The 17533-nt window shown below is 39.3% G+C and overlaps 1 protein-coding gene across 2 annotated transcripts in view; it reads left to right on the forward strand.

Moving 5' to 3' along the window:
• gnaz (guanine nucleotide binding protein (G protein), alpha z polypeptide) overlaps window positions 1-17533 on the forward strand; it is a 31510-nt gene that overhangs the window by 10837 nt on the left and 3140 nt on the right. Inside the window, exons 1-2 of one of the 2 annotated variants that reach the window (XM_044334380.1) lie at window positions 4860-5089; window positions 5809-7153. In XM_044334380.1, coding sequence (XP_044190315.1) covers window positions 6431-7153 — 723 coding nt within the window. In that variant the 5' untranslated portion in view covers window positions 4860-5089; window positions 5809-6430. Of the gene's footprint in view, window positions 1-4859; window positions 5090-5808; window positions 7154-17533 lie in introns of those variants that run through there. The other variant, XM_044334379.1, reaches the window with a different exon arrangement.

Raw genomic sequence — 17533 nt, forward strand, 5'->3', positions numbered from 1 at the left:
TCAATATTTTACCCTCACAAAGACATCATTTTGTGATTTTTTTTTTTGTTGGCAGCACACTGAAATGAAACTTAGAGCTGCACTTTCAAAAGGACTGCTGTCCTTGTGTTTACCGTTTTTGCAGTTGCGAATGATATTCTTATGTGTTTCAACTGTCAACAGTGTCATTACCAGAGTTTAAAATTCCCATCCCTTTTCAGAGAAATGCTAACGTCCATGGAAATCGTGTGTGTAGCACCGATGCTCCGCTGTAACATCAACAGTTTCATCAGCAATGATCTATAAAAACTGTGAATGTCACCCTTCCCTCCACCTCAGGATCAGGTTACAGGTGTGCAAATCCACTTCAGTGCATTTTTTTTTTTTATCATTTCACTTCATCATAATGCAAATTCACAGTCATGCTGTTTCTCTGTAAGTCTTCTGTCTTTTTTTCCCTGTTACATTTCAAATCACTGCCCTGTGTGGGAAAAATGCCAACAATCATGTCTACCTGAAAGAGGATTAGTCTGCCCGAACATCCGTTTAGCAGATTTTCAGTTATATATGCCTTCATTTGGGAATTAAACCTTCCATGCATTCCTCTTTGTTTTGTTATCCACTGCTGGTCAAAATCCCTTCTTTTACTTAAACTCTTAAACTAAGCCCTGTCTATACCGAACTGTCTCATCTGTAACCTTGTGGTTGTATAAATTGTGGAAGACAACAGTAGTTGAAGAAAGCATGCACATTGATCACTCCACTAATGCATTGCTTATTCACAGCCTGTGTGCCAACAAATAAATTAATAATGTCTCTCCAGTAGAGCGTCTTGTCTCGCTTAGAGGCCTTCTCTGCTCGGCTAGGCAACTTTCTGTCCCAGTGATCTCACAAGGCTGTATTTTCATTTTTTTTTATTTTACTACAACATATTTTTATCCGCTGATTTCTATACACCTCTTAGTCACTCACAGCACAGTTGGTATTTCATCAAAACAAAGAATCCAGAACTGAAAAATCGCATACGGTTAGTTTTGACAACCGCCACAGAGCTAATAAATATCCGACACGGCCCAAAGGTTTGATCACAGTTTCACTCTAACTGCTTAATCTTGACACAATAGCAGGACTTAGTACAGATCTGGGGATTAGCTACTGTTTCACTCCTGGGGTTTTGGATATTATTGTTAAAAATCACTTTGCTAGATTCCAGTAAGACTCTGACACTGTATATGGATACTGACCAGACAGCCTTAAGTCTTTCAATAGCCTCTTCTTGTCATGCAGCCAGGGGAAAACTAGTCAGATGCAAGAGGCTACCTTCCAGCTACTTAAACAGCTGCCTTTGGATGAGAATGCATAAGCACTGTGCAGCTGATCATTAGGCATGTGAGCATTTTTTTTCTGTGTGCATGTACTATAATGTTAGTTAGCTGGAGGGACTTTTGGTGCTGCTGGAATGCTTCTTTATGTAATGCAAGCATCCATCATTAAGATCAGTTAGACTGAGATAACATTGCACTTTTTATTAGTATTTATACATATTATTTATTACACAGTGCAAGGCCTGTTGTGAAAATGCATGAATGATGGTGACACACAAAATTCAATAGGCCGGCTAACCCGTTGGGCATATGGATATGAATTACCGTACGGTCATCAGAGAGTCACATTTCCTTAGCACCATACTGTTCTGAATAGTCACACTTAAATTGGCCATACATGTGTCTTTTTGTATAATCCTAATGAGAATAATGAATGTAGCAGCAGCAGTGTTTTCAGTCTCTTTTTCAACGCAGGTGCCAGTCCCCAGGTTGCTGCTCAAAAGTCCTTGGCCTTGCTTAGCTGTGATGAATGGGCTATTTTCTCGATTTAGTTAGTTTTGATGTAAATGCGTAGTGGTTAAGTGGTTGATAAATGGAAATATGATTGCTTTCTGGTCCCCTGCTGAAGACAACAATTTATTTATGACACAGATGTTGTAAAGTACAATATTCCTCCTGCTGCCTGTCCACCGCAGGTTTACTCTAACTGGAACATCTCATCCGATCCCCTCATGAAACGCAAGCCTGCTGACCACAGCACTGACACACACACCTGCACACCTCATTCATAAACCATTGAAAGATGACTAAAAAGCGCACCTGTGCCTTTCACCTTTTCTTTTTTAGCATCACACATTTTTGCTTTTCATTCATAAAAGTAAAACATTTCCCTGCATCTGTTCTTCTTCGCACACCTGAGCACAAGCGGGCCTCGAACACATCTATCAATCCCATCGTTACACATTACACCAAAGCGCCAAAGCATCACCTGGTTTTCCCATTCTTCTACTGACATCATAGGCAGTTTAATTTAATTTGATTTAAATCATGCGTCTTCAGTGGCACAGTGAGATTGATTTCACACCAACACATAATGGATTTAACATGCTTGCTTGGCTTTTTCAAATGGCTGCTATGAGATAAAGTTGAATGTTATATGCTTTTACAATAGCTCTACTGACCTGGAACTCTCAGTTTATTGTCACCATTCACCGGGTGATGTGTTCACTGAGCCTACAAACAGATGAGACTACACCAGCCAACTTATCTTTTATTTCTTCTTTTTTTAAAGTTATATTTTTAAGGGTTGTCTGAATAAAATCATTATGACACTTGATTATTAACCACTTAAACGATTTAACTGGTTTCTCATCCTCTCGGACTAGAAAGCTAGAAATGATCCACATTATTTAAACACACATACTTCCTGTGTGTGTTTAATTTTCAGTTTGATATTTCTATCTGTGTGTGTGTGTGTGTGTGTGTGTTCACAGTTTGTCCAAACTATTATGGCATCTGTAAATACAGTGTAACACATTTGTCTTTTAACAAATTTTGTGCCTGAGCAGTAACATTGAGCCTCTGATGGATTAAAATCACCACTCAATCTAATGTGATTGACCCTAATTTTAATAGCATTTTTGTGGCCTCAACAGCTGCAGCAGGAAAGAGAACGTTACACAATAGAAACACATTGTGGCTACATGTAATCATCTCTAATAAAAAGGCATGATTGTAATTATTTGCACCATGGTAAATTAATAATAGGAGGTAAGCACCTGGGAGAGTGATGGAGGGAGAGCTGAGGGGCCGTGTACAGCAGGAGCTGTGAAGGAAAGACAGCAGAGTGAAAGGGTTCGGTCTCATCTTGTCTATCACATTACCTCAGCTCTCATGATACATCAAGATACTGGCCTCTCTCCATGGCCCCCATGGCTCTGCCTCCGCTCACTTACTCTTAAAGTGACACGCCTCTTCTTTGTACCAGAGCCAGCACAGTGTGTGATAGCACAGGTGTCATCGAACTGAAACACTTTTTTTTGAAAGATGGTTGGGAGTATATATGGATAGATATGAGTTACCATAGGAGGTAAGCTGGGAAATGTGTCCTTATTGAGTAAAGATGGTGACACTGCAGGCATCATGTGGAACCTTGTTTTGTTAGACTTATCAGTGATTATATATAAGTCAGGAATCCATTTGTTGTTGCTTGCATTCAGGGCTATTTCAACTTTGAATTAGACTATGTAATTTGTTATAAAAAAAAAAATTATGCATGTCTTCATTCTGTAGGCGCTTGCTTAATTAATTTTTGTTTATTTTTTGTTGAAAATTTTCAAAGTTCCAGGCATTTCATCCTGCTGTGTTATGCTCTAGTTGTTAGGATGTAGGTAAGCAACAGACTGCTTCTTTGTATGCAGTGTAATAGCATGGGGAATATTATTAATAAGAATTTAATGTGATAATAATATACACTGATTTTCCACTGCCGGCACACTACTTCCTTCGCAATTATCTAAAGTGGCATAACTTCAAAAAGTGAAGAAATGCGAGTGCTGCATATTTTCTGAAATAGCAAATTGAAAAGACTTCACACGCAGCTTTAATGTGTTTCATAGGCTCTCGAAATCAGTGATGTGCATTAACCGGTTTGGCTGGCTATGCCATTTTGAGAGGGTAGTCAGGTGCCTGAAGCCAGGAAACAATGCTCTCCACTCTGTTTGTGTTGTGATGCTTTGTTATGGCTTTGTTCTGCTCTGTTTGTCCTTTCAGTCTTTTGAAGAGTGGACCTCACTCACTGAGCTTTGACAAATGCTCTCTCGCCCTCTCTCTCTCTCTCCGCGCTCTCTCTCTCTATCTGACAGGTCTGCAGAGTATAGTTTCGCCAACAAAACTAGGCCACAGTATGATTTCACATTTGTTACTCAGCCAATAGCATGCAGTCTGTTTCAATGTGCATCTATTTATCACAGAATCCCACAGGCATTCACTGCACCAAATTCCTTTTGCTTTAAATCTATCACATACTTTAAGACAGTATTTTATTAATGTCCCAAAACTTATTAGAATTCAGTATTTGTTTTAATAAAGTATAAGTGCTACCTCCTGAAGAGATAATATATAAAAGTAGGAGCAGAATAAAACCAAATATTCCCAGATATATCTTTATTCTGTTTCTGATCACAGTGTAGCATTTGAAGGATATCAACGCAGATGTCTGGTTAAGGAGAAGAGGCTTTACAGCGGTATGAAAGCATGAGAGGCACCTGCTGGCTTGAGCCTGTTATTTTCCACTGAGATAGTAAATAAGCATTTCACCTGATGTTGTTTTGCTGAACAGCTCTAAGAGAGAAAGGCAGACCAAAATGAGGACGACCAGAAGTACTGGGCTGTAGCGTGAAGAGCGGAAGATGCTATTGGTTACAAGGAAACGCATTTATCTTGTTTATCCTGCATCGGCTTCCTTTCAAATTGTGGAGTTTGTTTTCCTAAGCCTGTTTCAATGAGTATGTTTGACCTTGATTGTGTATGTAATGACTGTATGTGTGTGTGCGGTGGTGTTAAATGGGTAGGCGTGGTGAGCTGAGATCTACCTTGGCTCAGTCTATGGTAACACAGGACTGCAGATGGAGAGGGTTGGGGTGTGTGACTGTTAGGAGCAGAAAACTGTGTACACAATATAAAGGTAGCATGGCAATGGTTGAATGGGAAGTGTGCAGGTTCGTATGCATGCGACTGTATATGCTTTTATGGCCAGTCAGTCATTTTCCATTTGAAGAAGAAAGGTAAAGTATTACATTTGGTATTTTTATGTAATAGTTCAACAGTTTGCTTATTAGTTTTCTTTCCAAGTGTGAAATAAGAAGATTGATATCACTGTCATGTCTGTGTGTTCATGTGGTGCTAGAGCCAGGAGGTAATTAGCCTAGCTTAGCATAAAAACTGGAAGCAGGAACAAACAGCTAACTTTGCTCTCTCCAGAGTTCAAAAATACACCTACAAGCACCTCTGAGGCTCATTAATTTACACATTGTATCTTGTTTGTTTAATCTGTACACAAATAGAATTGCAAAAACGACAATTTGTGGTGCAGAGTTCCTATGGCTATACCGTGGGTTGCTAGATTCAATAGATGAGCACAGGTTCTGGTATAGGTCTTTATACAGGCACAATAGTAACACACCAGGCAACTTGTGGCAACAAGACTCCAGGAAGTGACTACATTCAGGTATTGTTAGCCAGGCTAGCTGTTTCCTCTTGCTTCCAGTCTTTATGCTAAGGTAGGCTAATTTCCTTCCTGGCCCCAGGTCCATACTTAACACACCCACGAAAGTGGTATCATTCTTCACATCCCACTCTCACAGAGAAAGCAAATAGGTATATTTTCCAACTGTTGAACTATTCATTTAACATACAGATTAATGATGGGACTGAAAGTGATGAAACTGGTCTTTTTTGTCTTGAAACTGCTATTCATTTCTCTCTTCTGTTTATGTGTTGGCAGGCTCAGAGGCCTTCAGTTGTCTGGGAGAAATCACACCGCAGAAGAAACAGAAAAGAATTTATCAGGAAGAGCAAGCGAAACAGGCCAAATATCGAACTGAGGTGGATGGTTGCAGTAGCCAAACAAGGGCGACGCACCACAAGAGCCATGTGGGAGGAGAGTGAGGGGGTTTTCCTATTCGCACTCATCAAGCCCAAACACTTTCTCTGCTGACATACGTGAACGTTCCTCAGCCTTCCTCCAGAGCTCTTCCTCAGGGGGAGCCCCTGCTATGAACCCCAGCTCCCTTGGCTTCAGCAGGCAGTCCAACCTCAGTGCCAGGCGCTGTGTGGGCATCCCACAAGTCTGGGTTCTGCCCACACAGGACTCACAGACTGCCCCTGAACAAAAAGAATGAAATACTCCTGAGTCACTCCTCTGCGAGGTGGCTCTCCTGTCTAGTGTTAAATTGAGCTGTTGTGAAGTTTTGTCTGCCTTTTCCCCAACAAGCTCCTGTCTTTAGTGATAACCCTCTCCACCAACTCTTCCACCAGCTCCTTTTGCTGTCACCACTTCATTATAATTTGCTTTCCCATCAAGCAGCAGCACGAGTTCCTTTGTGCTTACCACGTGGTGGAGGACCATGGGATGCCGTCAGAGCTCGGAGGAGAAGGAAGCAGCGCGGCGCTCGCGGCGAATCGACCGCCACTTGCGCTCAGAGAGTCAGCGGCAGCGGCGTGAGATCAAACTATTGTTGCTGGGCACCAGCAACTCTGGCAAGAGCACCATTGTCAAACAGATGAAGATCATTCACAGCGGAGGCTTCAACCTGGAGGCCTGCAAGGAGTACAAGCCCCTCATCCTGTACAATGCCATCGACTCGCTCACGCGCATCATCCGTGCCCTCACCACCCTTAAGATCGACTTTCACAATGCTGATCGCGCCTATGACGCTGTGCAGCTCTTTGCCCTCACAGGGCCGGCTGAGAGCAAGGGAGAGATCACTCCAGAGTTGCTGGGGGTCATGAAACGTCTGTGGGCTGACTCAGGGGTCCAGGAGTGCTTTCAACGATCCAATGAGTACCACTTAGAGGACAACACTGCCTACTACCTGAATGACCTGGACCGCATCTCCGCACCTGAGTATATCCCTACTGTAGAGGACATCCTACGATCCCGCGACATGACCACCGGCATTGTAGAGAACAAGTTCACCTTCAAGGAGCTCACCTTCAAGATGGTAGACGTGGGTGGGCAGCGTTCAGAGAGAAAGAAGTGGATCCACTGTTTCGAGGGCGTGACCGCAATCATTTTCTGTGTCGAGCTAAGTGGCTATGACCTCAAACTCTACGAGGACAACCAGACGGTAAGAAAAGTCTGTTTTAAAGTGCCTTCACACTCATTTTTCATATTTTCACTCACAATGAATGTACGCATATGCACACATACGTATGTGCACACTAACATGTTTGAAGAAGGACAAGGCAGATATCAATCCAATTCACAGTAAATCTATAAATATTCTCTCTTATTAAGTTTTTACACCATTTATGAGAAGGGATGCAATATTTATTTCCTAGCGTGGGATTAGATAATCTAAGTGGTGACAATATCTCTCCCTGTGAAATAGATATTACTGATAATCTGACTAACTTGGTAAATAGATTATGTTCTATGCAATTACTTTCAAATATTAACTGTTCAAAGGAAAAGACAGTACATTTAAAAATATATATATTTTAAAATATTCACCATATCTGTTGTTTTTCATATAGTGAATAAAGGCAAATGCTAAGAGGTATTAAAACTATCAAACAAGTGAATCACATGATATACAAGTTTCACTTCAAGTGATTTTCTATACAATGGCTGTGAGAACACAAGCCTGTTCTGCAGTGTCACTTCCTCTCTGTATATCCTGTCTTCAACACAACCACCACACTGTGGTTACACATATACAGGGATTACATTTGCCCTTGTCAACATTTTTTTTAAAATAGCAGCTGTTTGAAAGAAATCATTTTTGGAAACTGTGTTAATACTTCTGATTGAGGTGAGAGTTTGGTATTTTTAACAAAGGGAACTGCTGAAAATTTTATTCCAGCTGCAAAAATTAGGAGTTAAAAATATAATTGTTTTCCAAGGTTTATATTGCCACGGTTAGTAAATCCAGTATGTCCATTATGTCCAACTTTTTCATTTTAAATTACTTATGTTTACTTTCAAATATGATCAAATTAATGACAGCAACTTGCTCAACACATGGACACACAGCTGTCTAATGGAGACAACTTGGTGGGAACAATTGCACAGTCTTTAGCTCACTGATAGATTACTTAACCACCAAGTTGCTATACAGCTTATCACTTCAAGTAGGAAAACAGAACTTGAACAAATACGTGCAGAGTAAAGTTCATTCTTGACCTTGGAAACAGTAGTCTGACAAAATAATCTTGACTCAAAGTCCACTTACTAGCTTTTTTTGAGAGAGAGAGAGAGAGAGAGAGAGATTGAGAAAAAGCTACAAAGGTCAGGTCTTAAAGTGCAGGATGCAAATATGTAAAACTTATAAAGGTCTACCCAAATTTAGGTCAGAGATTGTATGTATGAGTATGAGCTTTTCTGTGTGGAGAGCAGGCTCTTTGAATTGAAGGATTGGTAATGGAAATTTAACAGAAAGCCAACCATGTTTGTCTTCTTATCATCTAATTTTCCCACTGCAACAAGCTCAAGTTTTTAAGATAGAATTGCAAAGGGCAATAAAATCCCTACACAGCATCCGAGACCATTCTGTGCGTTCTTTTCATCCTTTTACTCTCATTCTAAATGATATGACTAAATGACATACCACAATTCTTCTACAATCCATTCAGTTTTGTTTAATAAACAATTTGGAAGGCCTTATCCAAATTTTATGGTCCTTATCCAAAGTTCTTTAGCTGGGGGCATGAGTGGACTGACTTTGTAGAAATGGATGAAATGCATTCACTCTGCCTTAATGTCTTAACAAACAAAGCTATTTTTAATCTGTCTGAATGAAAAGAGCAGTCAGTGTTAGTTATCTCCTCTTCATGGTTTTGGAATTTGAACGATTTCCTATCCATAGCATGTCCATTTCCTTATCAGAGTGTTTTGGAATGGTTGGGTCGTTATTGCTTGTTTAACTGCCTATTTGATAATGGAAGGTCAACAATAGATACTATTTTACTTTCTTGGTCTAGATCAGTTATGAGGGGCCAGTTATTTTCTGTTTCCACAAGCATTACATTTTTTCCCGAAGACGCTCCAGTATCCATGTTCACCTTCATGTCTTCATACAGTCTTGACGAGAAATAACTCCACTTCATTCCTTTAGCTGAATTGGCCTGATAATTCATGGGTTACCCTGATAAAACAGGTTGTACACTGTGCCAGGTTGGAACATGAAATCAATTAGTTTTATAGGTTAAAAATAAAGTCTGAGGAGAAAGATGCAGTATGGTGTTAATTGAGTTCACAGAATGAAGTGTGAGGCTGTACCTGTGAGAATTAGCAGGTTGTGAAGGCACTGTGTAGCAATGGGAGTTCACAGGTGCCAGAAAAAAACAACTTTTATGATTTCCACATAGGGGGGAGGAAGAACAAAGCAAAGGTTCAAAAGTACCAGAAAGACGTCCTGAAATGAGAGCAACCATCCTTTATCAAAGAGGCATGCAGCACACTCCTTGGTGCAAGATGCATGATGCAAGATGCTAATACTGATATTTTTGAGGTTGGTTTGCTGCCTTTATGTTTTCAAGCTAAGTTAAAGATCTGTTTGAACATACCAACAGGGTGTTTTCAGTTGGTCCATGTTCAACTTGTGAATTAGATTTGAATAAATCAATCAGATATACTGACATTAATGCTAGCTGGCTGTGACATGCTGCCTTATGTGATTCAGATGAAACTCTTTCAAAAAGCCTGTCTTTGTGTTCCCCTTAGCTGCACTGACACAGAGATTCATCAAACATCAACTGATCTGATACATTCTGTTCAGTTTATATACATATATATATATGTATATTATTTTAGATATGTCATCATTGTCTGTATGTTGAAGTCACAGCTGGTGTGTTTGAGATGAGCACACATGCTCCGTGTTGTTCTTCATCACAAGATCAATGCTGTTCACATGTAGACATGCTCTTTCATTTCCTTGCATCTAAGCCACTTAACCTTTTCATTATGAGGGCTTTTAGAGCCTATCCCTGCATGCAATCAGCGAGAGGCCAGGCCTATCACTTAACCATCTTTCTGAGAGGTGACAACCACTGTTAGATCATGCAACTGAAAGAGTACCATAAATGACTCAACCTTTGACTGTAACCATTTCTAAACGGTTACAGTCAAAGTTATGGCCATGTGCATGTTCATTAAAGGATATGGCTGCTGATTTTCTATATTTTTCTTATTGTCAACAAATCTCATGTGCAGAACCAAACCAACAATGAATTGATCCTGCTTAAAAGTATTGCGTGTGTGTCCAAAAACTATTAAAAACATGTCAATGACCTACACTATTGCACTGGGTGACATGTAGAAAATTTCCAGCAATATCCTTTAATGGGCAGTTCAGTTGCCAAAGTTGTGTGCCAACAATTTTCCTTAGCTAAATTATTTTTCCATGGTCTACCATCTATCTGTCTCTCTCAATTGCATATTGTTAGAAAAGCTTCACATAAGTTTACAAGAAAATTACACAGGGCACCATTAACACAAACATGTCTGTAGTTAAATTAGCATCAAATCCAAGATGCAGGAAAAATGAACATTTTATAGGTGAAGCCAGAACTGTAGTAAGCTGAACCTTATGTAATTAGCTATTTCATTATTAAGTAGGTGGTCTTATAACAGATGCAACAGTGTATGTGTGTCCCCATTTTCTTATTCATATTTCTCTACTAAAGTATGGTTATATTCATGCACAATATTTAATGGATGAGTAGAACATAAATATGGCAGAAATTTGCAGAAGTGTGTCAGAACTCAGGGCTTGTTAAAGCATGACCTACAGGGATAATCCACACACACATATTTTAAACTGAATATCACAGTATCCATCAGCTGTGTATTTAGTTTGATGCAATCACACCACAATAATGCCGAATGAATTTGTAAATTTGAACTCGTCATTAAAAGGGTACTCATACACTAGCATGGAAACAGTGAACTTATCTCATTAGGATGTGATGTTGTAGTTATGATGCACTAGCATACGAATGGTGGCCATGCAAGAAATCAGGCATCACCCTCATAAATCTACAGGACCATCTGGCAGACAGAATGATGCAATAGCAACTCAAAATATCATGTTCACTGTACACCTTGTCTAAATGTTACTGGATTGAGTGCAGGTATGTCTCTGTGGTTCCTTCAACATCTATAGAAGGCTCTACAGCAGATTCCTGCAACCTGGAGCCGCCCACTTCCATAACCACTGCCAACTGAAACAACACTGCTGAACAGCTGTTACCTAACACATAGTCTAGCCTTTACATGCTCAATGCATCTGCAATGTGAGAAAGAGAAGAATGTTTCTATCTGTGTCTCAGGTTACAATTTTTACATCACAAACCAGCTGATGGATATAACTGCAGTGAAACCCAAATTGATTTCTGTTACATTGAGTTATGCATCAGTTATGATTAAGGTTAGGTGCTCCATGAAATGAAGGTCAGTACAATGAGAGGGTGAAGGATGGGTTAATTAAGCTGACCCCGAATGAGATGCAAAGAGATAATTAATTATTCTGACAAGCTACTCTAGAAGAGAAAATAAAAGTAAAATATGTGCAAAAATACTATTAGTAACTAGGCAAATATACCAACAACATATCAACCGTTTAGAACAGGGGTTTTAAAATCTGAGACTGTGGGCCTCCCCTCAGACAAAGCTCGGAAAAAGTCCCCCCTTAGTTTACATGCTTAGTTTTGCTCAATTCCTGGATGCCTATGGGATCATGATTGTGTTATTTGATCCCATAGACACTCAACAATTGAGCCAAGATAGCCTGATATTGCTGTTTGACATACTTCAGACTACATCAAATACATAAAAAAGGTCTGAAGGCATTTATTTGTTTCTGACTATAGGAAAGTGGGGAAAAAAACAGTAAAAATCTCCAAAACTACTGTATCTCTGAACTATCTCTTTAACCAAATCACACACATGTGGGCTATTCTATGTGATCTCTTTTTGTGATCTCCTAATGTAATATTTTTTCACTTCTCTTCACTGAGCCTCCCCTGAAACTGTTTGGAGCCCCCCTGGGGAGGCCTGCCTCCCACTTTGAAAACATCTGGCTTAGAATAAACAAGTCACTATATAATACTTACAGACTACTACACAAAATATGCTACTAACACTCAGACAGTTGTGCTGATAGCAAAAAAAAACAGTCAGCTAGCATGCTCCAATTAAAGACAAGGCAACAAGTTGACATGTTCCAGAAAACAGACACTGATGATCAACTAGAGAAAAAAGGCGTCTAGTACACAACAGAATATTAGGCAGACTGATCTCAAGGGAAATGTACATATTTCTGAGAAAACGACGTCATATTTTTCATCTAATCAGTAAGAAAACAAGACAGCTGTGTAGATTCTTGATAAAGAACAAAACATTTGACCACATCCTTGCCTCAAAATTTTGCAAAATACATTACTATAATGTATTATGCATTACTATACCCTCAAATACCTACTAAAAGGCCACAATTTTGTATTTATTAGGTAGTACAGTAGAAAAACTAGATTTAACAGCTGGATGCACAGTGAATGCATGACCTATGCAGAAGAAAAGTGTACTGGTTCTATGTATTGGTTCTAGCCTCCCATGAAGTAACATCTTAGAAATCTCAATTAGCAGTAAAGCTGCTATTCAGTATATATAATTATTGCTAATTAATGATGCTTTTACAATTAAATGTTAAGGGGAGCTGTGATTTTAATTAGTTTTAACTGTCTAGCAGTAGAGGTCATTTCCCTCCAGCATCAGTAATTTTTATTCTTTGTCTCAGTGAAAACTGACTTCTGGTAAAGAGACTTCAACCCAAATAAAAAAAAACTTCTTATGAAAACAAAACTGTGACATGAAACAATCCTTAATCACAACACAGTCACTGACTCAACTTTACGGACAAAAGGTGACTCATCAATTTCAGTTCAAGTGCAACTCTGACTCATCTGTTTCTTAGTCTAACTTGCAAGTACTGCATTTCTGTGAATCAATGCTGTGTAATGCTTGATGATGAGCATTTTTGAATAGAGGCTCTATGAATTATGTCTTATCTAATGACAGCAGGACTGATTGTGGAAGTTGAATCACACAGCCAAAGGTGATGAACCAAAGCTTGCTGTTTGTTGGAAAATTCAGTTTCAACTTTAAATTTTTGCATCAGATTTTAAGTGCGCACATAAACTGTATGGTGATCTCTGATTAATGGCACTGAAACCAGTCTGTATACATGTACAAAACCGTTTGATTTGCTTTGAAGGTCCTCATTAGAGGAAAGCGTGTTGTTTTTATAATGATGGCTTGTCGTGTCCTGTGTTCATCTTAGTGATATTAACCTTCAAAGCCTTGATTCAGTGTCACAAAAGCAGAAAACAAACTTCGTCCAACCAGAATGACACCAGTTCAGTTTCAACGCACCAGCTCACACAAGACAGAAAATACACCATAATAATTACAGTACAACATTTACCCATCAACCCATTCCCTGATGCATTTTCCCCTGTCCCATCCCTGTCTTCATAATGAATCAGTTGCCATGGTTACTGTTGCTTAGCAACAGGCCAGTCAAATGCTCCTAATCCTGCGCTGTTGACAGTGAGCTGTGACTAGGGAAGGGAAGGGGAGAGGAAGGGAGGGGAAGGGAGGGGGAGTTGTACAGCAAACAGCAGTGCTGGAGAGAATAGATATGAGGCGTATATGTGAATGCATGCATGTATTGTGCGCCTGTGTGTGTGCTATGAATGTGTAGTGCAGTTTTATATGTAATAGCTGAGGCTGAGCAACTGCAGTGAATTCTGTGCGCATGTGAGGTGAAAATGAAGAGCGTAGATGAGAGGTTAGCTCTTGTTTAAGCTTGTGTTGGCCAAACATCAAGGCGGACACTGAATGCAGTGTCAGCTCTATGTCTATTGTTTCAATTATTATTTTATTAATCTTTCAAACAGGATTTAATGACCTGTCACATGAAAGAAGACTGGAAATGAATTAATGTAAGGCGTTTCATGTTTTTATGTCAGAGTTTGTCATGTGCACTTTTCCTTTTGAGCCACAGCGAAGATGACGCATGAACTGAACTGAATGTAAAATTACATTTTCCCTGAACAGTGACTTTCTAAATCACACCGACAGTCCCTTCACAAACACACAGGCAGGTGTCAGGCTGCTACATGTATTCAGGAATATTCCCTCGCTCAGCCGCAGAATCTTAACCGACTAATGGGTTATCAAAGGCATTACTATCATGTAATTGATTCGCTTCATATGACATAATGGTGTTTTGAAAAATAGCTTTCTAGGAAACAGAATGAGACTCTTCAAGGACACACAAATTGAAAAAAAAAATCATATCATGTTTTTTTTGCCAATATTTTCCTTACCAGGCTATACACGCTTACGTAGGTTTCAATGTATCCCCTATACTATAGCTATTGTATTACTAAATGGTAATAGCAATGCACTGTGGTGTGCAAGTGTATTGACTCAATGTTGAGTGTTACAAGAATGATCCACGGTGACCTCCACTTCACAATCTGAAGGTTTAGTGCTGCACACAACTATCCAGGTCACATGTATTAAGTTAGCCCATCCATACAAGTCTCTCTTTATGCATCATGGTATAACAAAGCTTTTATTTGTGATCGTTTTAGGACGGCAGACATTGCATTATTCATGTCATAACCACACAAATACACAAAATAGTTTAGTTAGTTTATATGTGATTAGCACATAATGAAAAATGTGATCCCGATGAGAATCTAGCACAAGAAAGATATGTAGAGCTGTAAAGTGTTTGTTTGTTTTCACGTCTAAACCCTGCAGTGTTGCTGCTCACAGTAACAGAGACATTAGTAATTAAAAGCAGGGGGGGAAAGGAGAGGGAGCAGCCTGAATAATGTAATTTTCAGGTACAGCAGAAAAAGCATGGTGACATAAAAAATCATCTGGGTAGATAAGTGCAGAGCGCCCCTTCTTGTAAGGCAGTGACTTTTAAAATGAACCTTAATGAATTAGGATGGGGTGGCTTTCACACTTAAGTGATTTGTATTTATGGGAAACAAAGCAGTGACACTGGGATGAACTTCCTCATTAATACTTAAGCTTAATTAAGGCCTGCGCCTCTGGAGTACTCTGACAGGAGGAGGTGAAGGGGAAAGCAGTGTGTGTGTGTGTGTGTGGGTACGTATGTGAGTGTGCGTGTCTGTGTGACGGTGGGAGGCAAAGGAAGGGGGGGGTCTGCATGCTTTAGTGCTCCTGGGCGCTGCTCTTCCCCTCCTCCCGCTCCCACATTAAGAAACTCTTACTGTACAAGCGCTGTAGTGGCCAGGTGAAGACACTAGAGACTCCCTGGGCTGTCTCCTGTCCCGCTCTCATAGCAGCAGCTCCTGTTTTGACACCCTGGAGAGAGGAGGACTGAGGTCAAACAGCATGTCAGACTTTGTGTAGTGTACTATGTTTAGGGGCCAGCCTTAGTCCCCGAGGATACATACTTTTACAGAAAGGAGAGATTATGTTTCAATCTAATCGGGTAACATGTGAGAAAATGGGAGTGAAAAGGAAGACATATGGCTAAAAATGGAAAGAGCCGTTTTAACCCTTCAGTGAAAACCTGGGGTCACTGACTGATAAGACAAAAAGGTCTTTTTGGAGAAAATGCATACAGTATCCAATACCTTGTTTGCAATATTTGGGGGTCAGACCTTAATTTACTTCCATTTTATTTTTGGGAATGTTTTTTATCCATCAGAGATGTCTTTATTATGCGCTGCTCTGTCAAATTTGACAAACTGCCTGGAAAAACTTTCTTCTATTAAAAGCTAGTACTAGTTTGTTTTGCGACTAATCTATATTAAGGCATTATTTTTAAGTGAAAGCATTTTAATACTCCCATGATAATTTATCATAAAGAGGCAGCTTTAATGGATATGAATAATCCAACATGTTTTTTTTTCTTCTTAACTTAGCTGCCGTAAAAGCATTTTTTTGGGCTGCATCTAAGGGTTACATGCAACTTTTGGTTTCTCATAACTGTAGTCTTTTCATCATTTTCCAAAAATAGTGCACTTACACCACTGAATAACCAGGGTTTACTTTGAATCTGCACTATGATTGTCTAATCCTTCACTATTCCCCTCAGTATCATTTTTTTCATGCTGTGCAGATCTTGTGATTTGCTCAGAGCATCATGTTGTTTCTGTAACCTTTTAAACAACAGTCTTCCATCTGACAACCTCCCAGTCACAAGCTACTGGCCACTCGCCACACGCCAGCAGCTGCCATGAACAGATTAACTTTCTTTTTCTTTCTTTTCTCTTATACATTAAACGTCACATGAGCACAAACTGCGGGGAAGTGCACAGAGGCATACATACACAGACTTTCCTCTTCTGTACGAAAACCAACATAATTTACCACTGTTATTTACTGTAAATAGGGTATATTTTAACACAAAATATTTTTAAAATGACTTGAATTCCCATTTAAATATATATTTTATAATGTCCTGTCTTGCATATGGTGGGAGCACATGCAAAAAAGCTAAATAATAAACAAGTTACATTAAAAAAACATGTTTGAATTATGGCACAGTGTTTAACTTGTGGTTGAATGCTGATGATCCAGTCACACTGTTCATATTTTTGTTTCTGATGCAAGTCTTGCTGTTACTCATCTGTGCTCTCCTCTTACTGTATCTTATGACTAACTAATTTGACTACAGGACATGGCAGCCATCACTGATTTCCGTTATACAGTTGTGAAATCCATCCAAGAATTTTACTTCAGCCTACAGGAATTTTGGAGAAAGAAATGTGACACCGAATGTCGGTCCTTTTGGCTGTAAATGACAATGCACCAACATTTAGAAGAGTACAGACATTTATTTCCATTAAATTAAGTTTTAAAAAAAAGTAGATTTTAAGCATCTAAATGAATCATTAACAGTAGCACTGTACTGTAGCATGAGTTAAATGGAAGAAGTAAAAGTTGTTGTTGTTTTCTTTATACAAGCGAGTCCCAGTTGCAGAGTGATTCTGTTATGATAGACTATATAAGGTTAGAGCAGTCTGTCTTCAGTGTAAACAGCCTGTCGACATGGTCTTTGTCGCTGCTTGCACATGATTCATCCAAAATATCAGATAAAACAATTATTGTAATATTTACAATTATACCTCACAACAGAGTGAGATGTTTCTGTATAATAATAATTAAATAAAATTAAGACCAAACCTATTCTGTATGACTGATAGTTTCACATTTTTTGACTTGGAGAAAGTGAGAGGTGGTAAAAAAAAGAAGTAGCTGTTTCAGTGGAGAATGTGAGAGTTCAAACACAGGCCTTCATCTGTCTGAGTCTCAAGTCTATGTTGACATAACAAAGAACGCGTACCTTTGGCTAGTCAAGTGGATATATGTGACATGTGCTCCATGACTTTAGACCTCCTCTTATCTTACTGTCTTCATTTTCACCCTAATATCTTGCCATGACCTTAAA

The sequence above is a fragment of the Thunnus albacares genome, chromosome 18 (genome assembly GCF_914725855.1).
Source record: "Thunnus albacares chromosome 18, fThuAlb1.1, whole genome shotgun sequence".
NCBI lineage: Eukaryota > Metazoa > Chordata > Actinopteri > Scombriformes > Scombridae > Thunnus > Thunnus albacares.